This window comes from Nannospalax galili, unplaced genomic scaffold, assembly GCF_000622305.1.
Source record: "Nannospalax galili isolate Female #2095 unplaced genomic scaffold, S.galili_v1.0 scaffold875, whole genome shotgun sequence".
NCBI classification, from domain to species: Eukaryota; Metazoa; Chordata; class Mammalia; order Rodentia; family Spalacidae; genus Nannospalax; species Nannospalax galili.
In genome coordinates this window covers 2,386,532-2,403,355 of record NW_008337059.1, presented here as the reverse complement: position 1 = coordinate 2,403,355, position 16,824 = coordinate 2,386,532, and the positions used below count along the sequence as shown (strand labels likewise).

General features: G+C 45.4%; 1 protein-coding gene across 1 annotated transcript in view; it reads left to right on the top strand.

The window, feature by feature from the left end:
• The window catches only part of Hoga1 (4-hydroxy-2-oxoglutarate aldolase 1), a 23,902-nt gene extending 7,643 nt beyond the window's left edge, over positions 1-16,259 (top strand). The window contains exons 2-7 of the mRNA XM_008831972.3: positions 5,212-5,340; positions 5,478-5,605; positions 6,035-6,169; positions 6,454-6,550; positions 8,254-8,387; positions 14,811-16,259. Of these exons, the coding sequence (XP_008830194.1) occupies positions 5,212-5,340; positions 5,478-5,605; positions 6,035-6,169; positions 6,454-6,550; positions 8,254-8,387; positions 14,811-14,960 (773 nt within the window). The 3' untranslated portion in view covers positions 14,961-16,259. The remainder of the gene's footprint in view (positions 1-5,211; positions 5,341-5,477; positions 5,606-6,034; positions 6,170-6,453; positions 6,551-8,253; positions 8,388-14,810) is intronic.
• The last annotated feature ends 565 nt before the right edge of the window (positions 16,260-16,824 follow it).

Below are 16,824 nucleotides of genomic sequence, written 5' to 3'. Positions count from 1 at the left end.
AGTTCTTTTTTAAAGTTTAAAACCTCATTTAATTTTATGTTTTTGGTTTTTAAGTAGATGCTTTGCCTAGTGTGAAGTCATCACTGTATAAGGAATGTACTATTTTACAAATGAGGTTTCTGAGTTTCAGAGATAAAAAATTCATCTGAGGTGACATAGTAAGCAATGTTAGAGCCAGCTTGCCTCACAAAGCTCACTGAGTCCCCTAGTCCTGCCCAGTTCTTGTCTCCCTGTCCTTTTCCCATCCACAAAGCTCTGTCCCATGCTTATCCCTGACATCCTCACACATGCTCGCACACGCCCTGACGATTCCTCTGCCCTTCTACAAGCCTGGCACTCCTGGCCTCCTCTTCCTTGGCCCCAAAAAGGCATTTTTAGGATGATGAGTGATCCCTACCCTCAAGAAGACAGTTCTCTTGTGAATTTTTTTAAATCTTTAAAAAATTTTCTTTATGTATATGAGTGTATTGCCTGCATGTGTGTAAATGCACCCATGTCGTGCAGTTGCCCACAAATGTCAGAAGAGGGCATTGAATTCCCCTGGAACTGGAGTTACAGATAGTTGTTAGCCACCATGCATGTACCCATGCATGCAGGTACCCTTGGAAGCCAGAAGAAGGTGTTATATCCCCTGGTGCTGGAGTTACAGGCAACTGTGGACCTCCAGACATGGGTGCTGGAAATAGAACGTGGGTCCTCTGGAAGAGCAGTCCATGCTCTTAACTTGCAGAGTCATCTCTCTACACCCAACATACAATTCTTTAATTGGAGGCCAGGCATGGTGGCGCATACCTTAATCCCAGCACTCTGGAGGCACTCTGTGAGTTCAAGGCCAGCCTGGTCTACACAGTGATTCTCAGGCCAGATGTAGCTACAGGGAGACCCTGTCTCAAAAGGACCCCCCCCCAATTTTTTTTTATTAAAAAATGGGTTCCATCACAGGAAAATATTGGAGGCTGACCAATTACACAAAAGCAAGAGAGTGGTGAGATATGGCATCTGAAATAGACTTATTTCATAGGGCTGAAGAGGTAGCTTGATGGTAGACCTCTTTCATAATGTTTAAGCCCTGGGTTTGGCCTCAGCCCAGACTGGCATTAGAGCTCATGATCTTCCTGCCTGTGATTGCTAGGACTATAGATGTGTGCCTCCATGCCTGGTGGTTAAGCCATTTTCTCAAGACCTCAGTTGGTTAGAGCCCCACACTGTGCTGGTCCTGGCACCTCTGGCTTCAGAAGCTCTGCCCCTCACCATTGTCCTTGCTGCCCTGTCACACTTCGCTCATCCCTCATCCACAGATCCCACTCAGCTGGAAAAGGCCTCTAGACTTTAATGGAGATGTGTTGGGCCTGCAACTGGACAAGCAGTCAGAGCGAAGGAGTAGGCCCTTTGAACACCAGATCCCAGACTTCGGTGTGCTTTCTGGGACATTTTCCTAGCTGAGCCTTTAAAATAGCTCTATGAAGAGGGACTCAATAACTTGCCATTCCATAGAAAGGGAAATGGAGACTTGGAGATGCAGTGACTTGCTCTCTTGCTAGTACCCCCCACATCCCCCACCCTGTACTGCGCTCCTCTTCCCAGCCTGTGTTTCTTCCTGTGAGTTAGGTGTGGATCCAATGCCCCCTTTCAGAGGGAAAACTGTGCCCTGGGGTCTGCTGCTGCCTCCCAGGACGTCAGATACCACTGTCCTGCCTTGAGACCAGGTCTACCCATGGGGCCCAGGAGCTGCTGGAATTGTCTACTGGATGAAGGCTTACTTGAAAGTGACTGTGGCTGGGTCAGGGACTATAACATAAGCCTGCTGCAGCCCAGGCTGGGAGATGACTTTGGCATTTTAAAAAAATCAAATTTTATCTCCTGTGTATGAGTGTTTGCCTCATGTATATAAGTGCACCAGTGTCATACAATGTCTGTGGAGGCCAGAAGGCATTAGATCCCCTGTAACTTTAGTTACCAACAGTTGTTACCACCATGTGGGTGCTGGGAACTGAATCCATGTCCTCTGCAAAAACAACCAGTGCTCTTACTGCTGAGCCATCTCTCTAGCACTCGGGAGGCAGAGGCAGGCAGATCTCTGTGAGTCTGAGGCCAGCCTGGTCTACATAGTGAGTTCCAGGCCAGCTGGGGCCACTGGGAGACCCTATCGTGGGTGCTGGGAATCAAACCCTGGTCTTCTGCAAGAACAGTCAGTGTTCTTAACTGCTGAGCCAAATATATATATATATATATTTTTAATTTTATGTGTACGAGTGTATTGCTTGCATGTATGTGAGTGCACCTGTGTCGTGCAATGCTGTGGAGGTCAGAAGAGGGCATCAGATTCCCCTGGAACTGGAGTTAAGGACAGTTCTTAGCCGTCATGTGGATGCTGGGAATTGAACTCCGGTCTTCTGCAAGAGCAGTCAGTGCTCTTAACCACTGAGCCATCTCTGTAGCCCCTTTATTTTATTTTTATGTGTATGAATGTTTTGCCTGTATGTAAGTGCACTGTGTGCATGCAGTGCCCTCAGAGGCCAGAAAGTTGCTAGCTGCCATGTGGGTGCTGGGAACCAAATCCAGGTCCTCTGCAAGAGCAGCCAGTACACTAAACCACTGAGCCATCTCTCCAGTCCCAACTTCGGCATTTTAATAGAAGTGGCAACAACTTGGTTTTGAAATCTGTAGTTGAGAGCTGGTTCAATGTTGGCTAAGTGGGAGACCTCACCTGAGTGGGCAACTTCTTCAAAATCATCTAACTCTCTGAGAAAGCAGTGTCATGTAGCAAGACACCCACAGCCTGACCTGCAGGAATTGATTTCAGGAGATATTCCAGTTGCAGCCAAATACTATGTCTTTCATCCAGTTCCTTGCAATGTTATCAAGGGAAAAAAAGAACTACCCAGGGAGAGAGGTACTGGTAAACCACTCAGTGGAGTCTAATGATTCAATGAACAACATGGAAAAAGGTGTGTGGTTTGAATTGAGTTGACCTCACACTGTGTCCCCTTAAAGATGACTCACAGGAAGAATTTCTCTTGGTCTCAGTGCCAGGTAACTGTGTTTCTCCAGGGCAGCTGCTTTGCTTCTATCTTTTAGGTTCTGCATATCTGCAAGCTGACCAGGTTTCCCTTTTAGCTGTGACTGCCGGGAAGCTCCCCATTAAACTTATGGCTCATCTCTCACAACTGTGTGGCATGGATTTTGTGTGTGAATACTGCTCTCAGCTTTTTTTTTCCCTCAAATATCTTTTTATTCATAATCCTAGTATGTTATATATTATATTTGTAAAATATTTCAGGTTTGAGTTTTTTTTTTTTTTTTTTTTTTTTTTTTTGCTATTTGTTTGATACAGAGTCACAAGCAGCCCCAGACTGGCCTTGAATTTACCTTGAACGCTGGATCCTCCTTCCTTTACCTCCCAAGTGCTGGGACTACAGACTACAGAATATTTTGTTTGTTTTTAATGGAATGGCTTTGTCTGTTACTTTTCCTGCCACTCTGATAAATACCCTAACAAAAGCAACTTAAGGGAGAAAGGATTTATTTTGGCTTGTACTGTGAGGTTAAGTCCATCACGGTGGGGGTAGACAGAGCAAGTTTGAGGCAGCTGGTCACATGGCATCCACAATCAAGAAGCAGAGAGCAATGAATGGGTGTGCTCAACTCTCTAGCTCCTCTTTATTCAGTCCAGAATCCCAGCCCAGGGGATGGAGCTGCTCACAGTGGGTGGGTCTTCTCACCTTAGAGAATCTAGTCAAGATAATCCCCATTGGCATGCTCAGAGGCCTGTCTCTTGGGTAATTCTAAATCTCATGAAATTGACAATTGAGATTAACCATCAAAGGCACCACAGAAGGCAGAAAAGAAGAAAAGAAAGCTAAATGGACACGATTCTACCAACAGTCATTCCTCCCACATTCAGCTGAGAGCATCAGTTCTGCTGGGCTGTCAGAGAAAGAAAACATGACACATATAACTAGTACATGTTAGAAACCGCTCTGATAAATGGTTCATAAAACAGGAAGATGAGAGCTTAAACAAGATACCGCTTTTCACCTTGAAAATTGGCAAAAGTAGTTCTGACAATATCAAGAGTTGGCATGGATAGACACTAAGAGGTCTCTGCACTGATCAGTTGGAAGCATGGCACTTGACAAGCTGCACACAGACACAACTGTTAACATACCTAATTCTGTGAATTTAGGAGGAATTCCTAGACAGAGGCAAAAAAGATCTTTCCAGAAAATGGTCATTATAGCATCATTTACAGTAGCATAAAAAGGAAACAGTTTGAATATCCTTGAGGAAAAATGAAAAGTGTATTTTAACCATACAATTAAACTATATATATATATTCCATGCGGGCAGGGGCCTCCTCTTCCTTCTTTATATATATATTGGTCTTTTTGAGACAGGGTCTGTCTGTAGCCCCAGCTGGCCTGGAACTCACTGTGTAGACTAGGCTGTCCTTGAACTCACAGAGATCCACCTGCCTCTAACTCCCAAGTGCTGGGACTACAGGCATGTGCCACCATGCCTGGTGAAACACTATATTAAGGAAAATAGATCAGCGCTGTGTGCTGCTGTTGCAGACAAGCTCAAAACATAATACTAAACAAAAATATCAAACCATTTCTGTGAAGTATAAATGATCTGATCATGGGTCTATGTATGTTGGGAGTATATAAAGACATGAAAGAGAACAATGAACACGAGCCAGGGGAGAAAGACCAGCTGAAAGGTAGTGGTGAGGGCTGTCATGGGTGCTGATTACGTGGGTGCCCATTTATATTACTGACTGTTCTTCCTGGCACAGCTAAAATATTTCATTAAACAAAAACAAGCCGAGCATGGTGGTGGCCATGCTTTTAATCCTAGCACTCTGAAGGCAGAGGCAGGTGGATCTCTGTGATGCCAGCCTGGTCTATATAGGAAGTTCCAGGCCTGCAGGGGCTACAGAGAGACCCTGTCTCAAAAACAAACAAATAAGCAAAAAAAAGAAAAAACCCAACCCAAACCAAACAAAAACAAAACAAAAAACCAAAGGAAAACAATGGGAATATTGTTAAATACTAGGTGAGAACTCTGCCTGCATCAGGACAGGAATGGGAAGGATGGCTGGAAAGCCGTGGTGGGGAGGTAGGACCCTGGGGACTGTGAAACACCAGTAACCTTGCGCTCCTGAGAAGGTAGGGAGATATGGGTTGCAGTGACAGGGCTCTGTTGCAGGCTTCCTGGTCCAGGGCTCCACTGGAGAATTTCCGTTCCTGACCAGCCTCGAGCGTCTGGAGGTGGTGAGCCGCGTGCGCCAGGCCATACCCAAGGACAAACTCCTGATAGCTGGCTCTGGCTGCGAGTGTGAGGCCACAATGCCCTGGGACCTGGGGTGGCTGGGTTGTGAGGGTCCAGGTTCCTTGGCCCTGGGGTTGGATTCGGTCTATTGTTTTGCCTTTGCTTGCCTTCTCCCCCGTCCCCCTCCCTTCTATCCCCTGTAGCCACTCAAGCCACGGTAGAGATGACTGTCAGCATGGCACAGGTAGGCGCTGATGCGGTCATGGTCGTGACGCCTTCCTACTATCGTGGTCGCATGAACAGCGCTGCCCTCATTCACCACTATACCAAGGTAGGTGAGATGGGTGGGCATGGGTTCGAAGTTTGGGACCAAGAAGAGGTTGGTAAAAGTGGAGGCTGTGCCTGGGGAGAGGAGGCAGAGAAGCTGGGAGTAAATTGGTGAGTCTACACTGTGTTAATTGCCACTCTGGGACACACGTAGAGTGCCACCATGTACCGGCTGTGTGACACTGGACCACTTACCTAATCTCTCTGTATCAGTGTCTTCCCCTCTAAAAATGGGAAGAATGGTACCTGCCTCGTGTACTTGTTCCGGGTTACATGACATCTGCAATGTACAAGGCTTTGAGCCATGCCTGGCATACAGACAGCACACAATAGATATTTCCCATCATTGCTACCCATACTTCAGGAGATGGCTGGAGCAAGCCATCAGCTTCAAGGACTCAGTGACTGCCTCCCCCTTTTCTGTGCCCCCCAGGTTGCTGACCTCTCTCCAATCCCTGTGGTGCTGTACAGTGTCCCAGCTAACACGGGACTGGATCTGCCTGTGGATGCGGTGATCACATTGTCCCAGCACCCGAATATCGTAGGCATGAAGGACAGTGGTGGTGATGTGAGTGACAGCAGCTCCCAGACTAGAACCTCCTTTTCTCTGGTTCTAGCATGGTAGCTTCTAACTTAGAGCAGCTCTGAGATCCAGGTCCATTAGTTCTGAGCTTCTGCTTGGGATCTCATTGTTGGATGGGATCTCATTGTTGGATGGGCTCTCTAAGGCTTTGTCCGAACTTGAGGGCATCTCTCTGGCGACTGGGCTGTGTCTCAGCTGTACATGCCCAACTGGTCTAGGCTGGTAGCTGAGCTCTTTGTCTAGCTCTCACATTGCATTCACTATTACAGGTGACCAGGATCGGCCTGATTGTTCACAAGACCAGCAAGCAGGAATTCCAGGTGTTGGCTGGGTCAGCCGGCTTCCTGCTGGCCAGCTACGCTGTGGGTAGGCCTCCTCTGCTCTCAAACTGTCCTGGGTGACCAAGATGCACCCAGACATCTGGATCTGCTGGGAGAGACACGAGACTAGGGCTGGGTTTGCAGGGGTCTGAATCCTGGGTGTTTGAGCTTGGCCATATTGGGTGGAGGGTGTCAGAGTACAATCCTGGCCTCTAGGGATGCCTGCAATAGGTTAAGTCCTGAATTCCATGCTTAGATGACAAATTTAGCTCCTTTGATCTCACCCTGTAAATCATTCTCTGAGAGCAGAAGGCCAGAAGTTCACTTTCCTCTGCCCCTGGCCCCAGACAGAATGAACTGTCAGAGTTGGGGGGTTGGGCTAGTGATCTCTGACTGCCTGCAGATTCTCTTCCAGTCCTGCATCCTAGGAACACCACCTAGACTAATTGCTCCTGTCTGTTTTGAGTCTGGGGCCCTAGGCTCAGGTGGAATTGAGCCCTGGAGACAGGGCAGTGGAGCACAGGTAACATCTGTTGAGATTTGAGGGGCTTTTCCAGCACTGTAGGAGATAGCCTTGGTTCCCATTACCTCTGGGCTCTGCAGGCTTTGCTTTGGTTGAGGTCCTTGCATCTCTCCCTTTTACCACACTAGTCTCTAAAGTGCAAGAGAAAAAGAGGGAACCCATTTCTAGCTCTTCCCTGAGAATATACATGAGAGATCACAGGCTCTGGAGATGGGTGCACCGGAGCTGTACTTTGAGCCCTGCCACTTACTCACCCAGTGACCCATAACACCAACTCCTGCTGGGTGGGCCTAAATTTCTGCTGTGAAATGTGAAATGGTATTGTGAGGATTAGGGCATTAGCCCTAACATAGTAGGTTTTTTCTTTGTTTTTTAAAGCAATTTTTCTCATTAAAATTTTTAAAAATTACATTTTAGTGTGTACATGTGCCACAGTGTATAAATGGAGGTCAGAGGACAACTTTTGGGAATTCTCTTCTACCTTGTGAGTCCTGGGGATTGAACTTAGGTTATCAGGTTTGGCAGCAAGTACCTTTTACTAAATGAACCATCTTGCCAGTCCCATAATAGTTTTTGTTTTTTGTTTTTTTTTTAAATAAATTTATTTTTGTAACTAGTAACTATTGACTTATTCTAATCTGTCTTTTTCTTACAGTCTTGAAGCCACTGTATTTAGGGTCATTCCTAACTCACCTTAGAATCACACTCAAAGGCTGGCAGAGTGGGGCATTTTGAGATCATAGAGAACTCATTTCACCACCCAGATGAGAGGGTCTGTGCCATGAGATCACATAGCCTAGGCTCCTGACCCCCTGCCCAGAGCTCTTTCACTCCCTCCACTACCACTACCCAGTTCAATGGGGGGGGGGGAATAAGATTTCAGAAGGGTATTGGCTCCTATTACCCCAGCCTCTGAGGTATCAAGGTCCTCTTGGGAGAAAACAGGTGGGAACCAACTCCAGAAGGGTATGGGATGTAGGAAAAGAGATGGCCTGCATGTTGTGCTCCCTGCCCTCAGTCAGCTCTGAGTAGCTTCCATCATCAGATTTCCCATTCTGAACCTACAGGCAGCTTTTCTCTCTGGAGATGTGGGAACACAGAGCATGCCTGTGACATGACCAAAAGTAGTGTAGAAATCCATGTGTGTCCCCAAAATGAAAAGGCCCAGGGCTTGGGATTCTCTGTGGGAAGTGGCTCTGCTGATGTTCTGTGTCTTCTCTCGGCAGGAGGTGTTGGGGGCATGTGTTCCCTGGCCAATGTCCTGGGGGCCCAGGTGTGCCAGCTGGAGCGACTCTGCCTCACAGGGCAGTGGGAAGCTGCCCAGAAGCTGCAGCACCGCCTCATTGAACCCAACTCTGCGGTGAGCTCTCAGCCAAGGGCGGTGGGGAAGCGGAAGTCTGGGTCTGGCACAGGGTCCCTGCTCAATCTTTCCCTTTTAGAAGGTCCTTTTAGAAAATGGCTCAGTGTTCGAACTCCTTGTCCCACCCCCAGAAAATCCTGGTTGCCGACAGAGTTGAGACATCTCAGTTCTCAGGTATTGGAGTGCAAAGGAATTCCCTTATGGGCTAGTTAAAAATCCAACCCTCTGAACATGCATTGAAATGATTGTCTTGAGTGATGGCAACATCAGGGACCCCGAAACCATACTTAGAGGGTCACCATGGCCTTTACAACAGCCAGAGATGGTCAGATACCAAAAGTCAGAATGGTTAGGGCAGTGAAGAGGTTGGAGATGTTTCAGGGAGAGTTTTGTCAGAGTAGTCTGTTCTGCAGTTAGGACCTTGGGCTCTAGCTCTGTAGCAGAACTTAAAGGGGGAATGTTTGTCAACAGCAAAGCCACTCTGAAATTTGAGACAAATTGAAAAATGCATATCCTTATTTTATTTATTTCGAAATGGGGGTCTCACTATGTTGGCCAAGTTGGCCTTGAACTCACTGGCTCTCAAGATCCTCCTGCTTCAGCCTCCTGAGTAGCTGGGACTACATTTGTGTGCCACTGAGCATAGCTTTATATATACCTTGAATTAAACCTTTTGTCTTGACATAATTGTAGATTCACCTGTAATTGTAAGAAATAATACCACCGAGAGATCCCACATGCCAGTTCCTTCCAATAGTAACACCTAACAATCTATGGAATAGTTTCCTGCCTGCCTCTGCTTCCCACATGCTAGGATTAAAGACATGTACCACCATCAAGAGCTAGACACTGGTCCTTTGTTGGCTATATATTTGTAAATATGCTTGTCTTTTCCATTTTCTTTACATTTTCTTATCAAGAGAGTTTTAAATTTTGAAAAAGCTTTAACTTTTGATGAAGTCTAATTCATCAATATTTTCTTTCTTGAATATAAGAATTCTTTGTTCAATACTATATTGTGGCTATTTTCTTCTACTTTGTTTCCTAAAAGTTTTATGGTTACATTGTATAAGTTTGTGACCCATTTTGAGTTAATTTTTGTATAAATCCCAAGACTTACTGAAGTTTTCTTTTTTTTTGCCTATGGATACCCACTTCCTCCAAAACCATTTGTTGAAAGAGCTTTCTTTCCTTCCCTGAATTGCCTTTACACCTTTGTCAAAAATCAGTGGGGCAGATTTGTGTGAGTCTATTTCTGGGCTCTCTCTTCTCTGTATTGATCCTTCCACAATACCACACAGTCTGCATTGTTACAGCTCAATAGTAAGGGTTCAAATAAGCCTTTGAATAGACTGATTCCTCACCGTTCTGTTCTTTTTTCCCCTCCCCTAGACTGTTTTTAGCTACTTTAATTCCTTTGTTTTTCCATATAAATTTTAGAATAAACTGGTCTACATATACAAAAAATATTTTTGCTGATATTTTGGTAGGAACTGCTAAATTTCAGTCTGTGAACACAGTCTGTGTTGTCTTTCAATCCTTGAACATGGCCTGTTTCCCTACTTATTTAGATCTTCTTTATTTATTCAGTATTTTGTAGTTTCCCTCAAAAAGTCCTGTGCATTAGCATTATTTTTGAGAAATATAGACCTATGTAGTTTTTTTTTGTTTTTTAAGATTTCTTTCTTTAGCTGGATGTGGTTGCACATGCCTTTTAAGCCCAGCACTCGGGAGGCAGAGGCTGGTGGATCTCTGTGAGTTCAAGGCCAACCTGATCTACATAGTGAGTTCCAGGCCAGCTGGGGCTACAGGGAGACCCTATTTATTTAATTTTATGAATATGGGTGTTTCACCTGCATATATGTAAGTACATTACATGCATGCAATGCCTTTGGAGGTCAGAAGATAGCACCAGATCCCTTGGAACTGGTGTTAGGTTTTCATAGAGGCTTTTTATCAAATTGAGGTATTTCTCCCTAATATAGTTTTCTATTTTTATTTTATTTTTTGTTATTTTTTTATTGCATATATATATGAGTGTATTTCCTGCATGTATATAAGTACACCCATGTATACAATGCCTGTGGAGGCCAGAAGAGGGTGTTGGATTCCATGGAATTGGAGTTACAGATGGTTGTTAGCCACCATGTGGGTGCTAGAAACTGAACCTGGATGCTCTGCAACAGCAGCTAGTATGCCATCTCTCTAGTCCCTAAGAGTTTTAAAAAATCATTAGTGAGTGTTAAATTTTGTCAAATGTTTTTCCACATTGACTGATATGATCATGTGACTGCTTCTTCCTTAGCCTGTTAATATGGTAGATTATATAATTAATTTTCAAATACTGACACAGATTTCCTCCTAGAATGAACCTCATTTAGTCATGGTATATAATTATTTTGATATATTGCTGAATTTCATTTTCTGATAATTTTGTTGTGGTGAATTTTTTTGGTTTTTTTGAGACAGGATCTCTTTGTAGCCCCAGCTGGCCTGGAACTTGCTATGAAGACCAGGCTGGCCCCAATCTCACAGAGATCTGCCTGCCTCTGCCTCCTGAGTGCTGGGATTAAAGGTATATACCACTATACCTGGCCATTTACTGATATTTTACTAAGGATTTTTATGTCTATATTCATGAGGAATATAGAATCTATGTTTGGGTTTTTTTTTTTCACCTTTCCTCCATCCCTCCCTTCTTTCTTTCCCCGCTGAGTCTGGTTTAACTTTATCAAATGAATTAGGAAGTGCTCCCTGCTATTCTGTGTTTTGGAAGAAACTATGTAAAATTGATATTAAGTATTCTTCAGATTTTTTTTTTGTCTTTTTTGAGACAGGGTCTCCTTTGTAGCCCCAGCTGTCCTGGAACTCACTATGTAGGCCAGGCTGGCCTCAAACTCACAAAGATCTGCCTGCCTCTGCCTCCCAAGTGCTGGGATTAAAGGCATGCGCCACCACGCCTGGCTTCTTCAGATGTTTTGTAGAATTCTCTAGTTGAAACCATGTGGGTGTAGGAATTTCTTCTTTGGTAATTAGGAAAAATTAAACCTCTCAGGCTGGACATGTTGCTTAGTAGTAGATACCAAGTATAAGTCCAACATTCAGGAGGCTGGGGCAGGAGGGTTGTGAATTTGAGGCTAGCCTGGGTTACATAGCAAGACTCTGTTGCAAACAAAACAAAACAACAAAACCCAAAACAACAACAGAGGTTCAGTGATAGAACACTGCTTTAGTATATTTTAGGCACTAGATTTTATTACTACTCCCTCTTTCCCCACAGCAAATGACATCTTTGCTGGGCTAAAACCTGGGGTTTTGATACCTCCCTGGCTAAAGAGAAGGGGTACCTTCTTGTTGTTACTTACTTGGCGTCTATTAACATCATTTGTATGTCTTCCAGAAGTGCAGTGGGTAGCCTCTGGTAGTCTCCCTAAGGGTGGTTAGTAGTGAAAGTCCTGACTCCTCTATTAGACCACTTCTGATGTCCTCCAGCTGAGCAAGGGATGGGGTGGGAGTTCAAACCACCTTATTCAGCCTTTGCTGGTCTGGGTAGGCTTGGGGGCCAACTTACTTTACTCCATGGTGTCAGGCTGGAGAGCCATTATTGTCAATAAGTGTTTCCATCTTGCTAGAATGCTCTTTTCCTGGTCCTTGACTAGAGAGAACTGACTTTTATTGAGACTTTATTTATTTATTTATTTGTGTGTGTGTGTGTGTGTGTGTGTGTGTGTGTGTGTGTGTGCGCTGCTTGCTGCTGCCGGGGTTGTAGGCTCAGACACCCCAACAGCAGCCTGATGTCACTCTATTGCCCTGTCCTGGTTGAACACAAGTGTTTTACCAGTTGAACCATATCGACAGTGCCTGTTGGGACTTTATTGCCTATGCCCACTGGCATTTCATGGTTGCTGGCTTCAGCCCCGAGTCTGGGCCAGGGGACTCACCACTTTGTTGTTCTTTGGGGCTCAGGACCCCTGGTTGTTCTTCCGTCGTCAATCTGTCTTTCAGAATTTTCTTGTCTGTTTTCATATCATGTCCAGAGTTTTTAGTTGTAGTCACCGGGAAGAACAGACACAAGTATCTCTACTCCATCTTCTTGAATGTGAAGGCTTTAAGTAATTTTCCAAGTTGTGATTCCCCCCACCCCAAACATTCAAGTAGTTGAAAACAATATTTTGCAAAGTAGATATATAAAAAAGGACATTATTTTAGGTTTAAATACATATGTATAACAAAACAATTTATAATTTTACTTTCCTGACTTTAATGGGAAATTTTACTTTTCCTGACTTTAAATTTTTCTCAAATCTATTTCTGTAAGCAAACAAAGATAAAACAAAACATTGCCCAGGCTGGCCTTGAACTTGCTATAGCCCACGTAGGTCATGAAGTTGTGATCCTCATGACCCTGCCTCCTGAGTAATTGTTATTCAGGCCTGTGCCACTAGATCCCTAGGCCCACTAGGCCCACTAGGCCCCCTGTATTTTTATTATATTTTTGATTTTTGCTTTTAAGTTTTGCATCAGAGGTAAGTGTCCTGCTAGCCTCCTCTGTAACCCCAACTGCACAGTGGCAGACACTTTGTGAAGTGTTAGGCGTGCTCTAGAGCTCCCTCACAGCTTGTGTTCTTGCCTCAAGGGGCAGATTCCCTCAGTTTTAGAGGAAGGACAGCTGAGGAGGAAAGCAGGTTCTTCCTGGGTGTGGAGCTTCTCCTGAAAGTGACTCTCTATAAATAAGTTTTAAGAACTTGCAGACATTGGGGGAAATGAAGGCCTTTCAGCTAAGCCCACAGGGGCCCAAGTGGCCCTGAACATTCTGGTACTCCACTGGGATGGAGACCTGGCTCTGCCACTCTTATCTGACCACAAAAGAAAAAGACCCTCACCTGCATCCTACCAGGACAGAAGGAGGCCGTGCTCTGAGTGCCCTTGCGGACTGTTGTGGTTTTAGTGGTGTTTTTCTCCTTTGATCTTTGTGACATTTTTAAGGGGTCGTTGTAGATATCGCCTCACTCTACATACGAAGCAGCCTTGGCTGCCCCTTGGGAAGACAGGAAGCCAGGCCGCCATCTGAGGTCTTTCTTTACCCCATCCTGCATCACCCTGCAGGCTGTCCCCTTTTTTTTGCCAGCTCTGGGCACACACTCAGGAATGCCTGGAACACCTTGCTGCTGCCGGGGTTGTAGGCTCAGACACCCCAACAGCAGCCTGATGTCACTCTATTGCCCTGTCCTGGTTGAACTCAATGTCCTTCCTCTGCCTTCCCACCGAGTCGGCCTCCTGCCCCCGGCTATATTTAGGACTTTCTCAGGTCTTTGCCACCCAAACAGCTAGCCCTTTCCCAGGGGCTGAGGAGAGAGCATACCAGCTATCTTCAGAAACCCATGGTAGGAACAAGGCTTTCTCCAGGTACCACTTGGTTCCATCTTCTTCTAGAAGTTTTTGCCACCCAGTTATTTTTGGTAAAAGCTAGGCTATTAGGACATCATGGGTGGGGAAAATGCCCACATTTGCTGAAGCTGGCTGGCCTCTAATGGATAGTTGCTAGCCATTTATCTATCAGTTCATCATTATCATTCATACCAACCTTTCTCCACCAAACACCTCATTACTTTTACCCTTCATGAAACCTTCCCTCCAATTGGAACTATATTAATGATTATTTTCCTAGTTTTTAGGTTATCAAAGAGATTCATTACAATACTACTGATTAGTTGCTATGATAAAAGGAAAGAAATTTGATGCTTTGTTTATTCTGTAAAATCCCATGCATGGTCTTACACTGTGACAATAGCTTTCGATCCTCCACTATGATGCACAAGCTTTTTGAGATCACGTTGTCCAGCCCATTTATTTTTCTAGGGAAGAAAAGTTGCTCAGATAATAAGGAAATAACATACGGTTACACAAAACTCCTTTGACTAATGATGCATTGATTTCTGTGAAAGCATTTAAATAGGGCAGGGAGGAGCTATGGGTGCATGGGGGACCCTGATGCTGGGGAACTGAGTGTCTTGGCTGTGCCCAAGGCTATCACAGTCACCTTCCTGACTTCCTAGGCCTGCTGTGCTGTGGCTCAGGCTCCAGAGACCTGACTGCAGGTCAGGTGCTCTGGTGCCCCAGCTGCCTATGCCAGCCTCCCATCCCACCGAGGACTGATATTTTTCTTACTGGAGAATTTTCTCCTAAAACAAAAGCAAGCAACTTCTTTCCTCAATCTGAGTCTTTCTTTCAGTCTGAGACCTGCTTGTGGTATTGAAATCTGGATTCCCAGTGTGGCCTGGGCACCACAGATTTGTTAGAGTTCCTTTGCTGGGGAGGAGGTGGGAATTTTATGGAAGCAATGGATGCTTGGGTCTCAGGCAGGTGTATGTCAGAGGCAGGGTGGGGGTTCTGCCCTCTCTTCTAACAAGCCCTCCTTCTCAGGTGACCCGGCGCTTTGGGATCCCCGGGCTGAAGAAAACTATGGACTGGTTTGGCCTCTATGGAGGCCCCTGCCGCGCACCCTTGCAGAAGCTGAGCCCCACTGAGGAGGAGGCACTGCGCATGGATTTCAGCAACAATGGCTGGCTCTGATGACAAACAGGGGACACCTGGCCTGAGCTATCTGGGACTCTTATTCCCACAACTTGAAGAGGATTAGGAATTAGGGGCTTCTTTTCCACTCCATTCCAGGTGGCTTTCAGCTCTTCTCACAGCCTGTGACTTCTCACATATGTGTCCTAGACACTGAGTCTCTAGAGACCTTCAACTGGAAAGGAGCAATTTCTTGTCTCTTTACTGTGGGTGCTTTCCTCTGCCCTAAGGGGAAGGATGGGGGTGCAGCTAGAAACTAATGAAATTGGTTACTGAAGGGACCACTACATCAGACTTGGAGCTAGACATCTGAATCAGCATGATATGGCTGGAAGCAGAGCTACTCCTAAGAACCCACATTTGACCCCAGCAGCAGCTTAGGAAACCTGATCAGGGAAGTATCACTAGTCTTTGAAAGGCCTCCAAGCTGCATTCCAGCCACCAAACCCTTTCATAAATCTACTCTAACTCATCTCATATTCTTGCCTCTAGCTTTGATCCCCCACCGAGTGACCAGTACAGGCCAGTGGCTTGTCAAACTGGTAAATAATGACACCTGGTGGATAGACAACCTGACTACATTCTAGACTATTCGGACCAGTCCAGGTCTGAAACTTGGGGACTTGGACTGAGACAGGATCATCCTCTTGTCTACAAGGCATTCTCTTTTATTGTTTAAAATTTTTACTTTATTACTATAATAAAGTTTAATGAATGAAACATGCCTATGTACTAGAGTTCCTAGCCAGATGCCAAGAACCTTCCCAAAGGCAGTAGAGCTCCCAGGGTTGGCCTTTTCTCACCACTGAGGCCTCAGCAATGCTGAGCAAACAGCCATTAGAAGAGTGGTGCCTAGGACAGTTTAATGTTTTTTATTATGTGCGCACATACACATGTATACATATGTAGGAAGCTATGATTGCCCGTGTAAGTCTGTCAGTGGATCTCAAGTTGTCTTTTTGGTCAGACTGGCTGTCACGCAAGCTCCCAAGATCTGCCTGCCTCTACCTCCCAGCAATGGGGTTGCAGGCATGCACACAACACCTGGCTTTTTATGAAGGTGCTAGAGATTGAACCCAGGTCTTTGTGTGTGTGTGTGTGTGTGTGTGTAGCAAGCTCTTTGCCTGTGCTATCTCCTCAGTACGGTTTTGTAGGTTGTTTTCTTATTCTGTCTGAGACAGTCTCCCTGTAGCCCCACCTGGCATAAAACTCAGTATGTAAGACCAGGCTTGACCTCAATTTCACAGAGATGTGCCTGCCTCTGCCTCCCAGTGTGGGGATTAAAGGTGTATGCCACTATGCCAAGGCTCTTCTTTTGTTTCTGAGAGAGGGTCTGGAATTTGTTTGTTTTTGATAGCTTGCCTGGAATTTACTATGTAGACCAGGCTGGCCTAGAACTCACAGAGATCTGCCTACCAAGGTGCTGGGATAAAAGGCCTGTGGTACCACACCCGGCCTCCCTGAAAGTTTGAATGGCAGAGAATAAGTGGCAAAAGGGCCCCAGCTGAGATATTTAGAATTAAAAACAAAATACAAAAAACTGGCCTTTCTAAAATGTTCAATTCATTTCAGTGATGAAATTTTAAAATTTCTCATTAAAAAGAGAATAGATCCCTGTTTGGGGCAGAGGCTAGAAAAGACCATACAAAATAAGCTCCAACTGAAACTGGGGACCTGATGGCATGAAAACTTGGGGCTTGGCTCCTGGGCTCCTTTCACAGGCATCTTCCAGAGTGGAGAAATAGGCTTAGGCTGAAAGAAAATACTAGGGCTGGGGGTAGGGGGAAGCAGCCTATAAAGCCAGCTAAGAGCCCAGCCTCTGGGCTTCAACAGGCTTAGGTTTAGCTCTAGGGGCCCCTTGTAT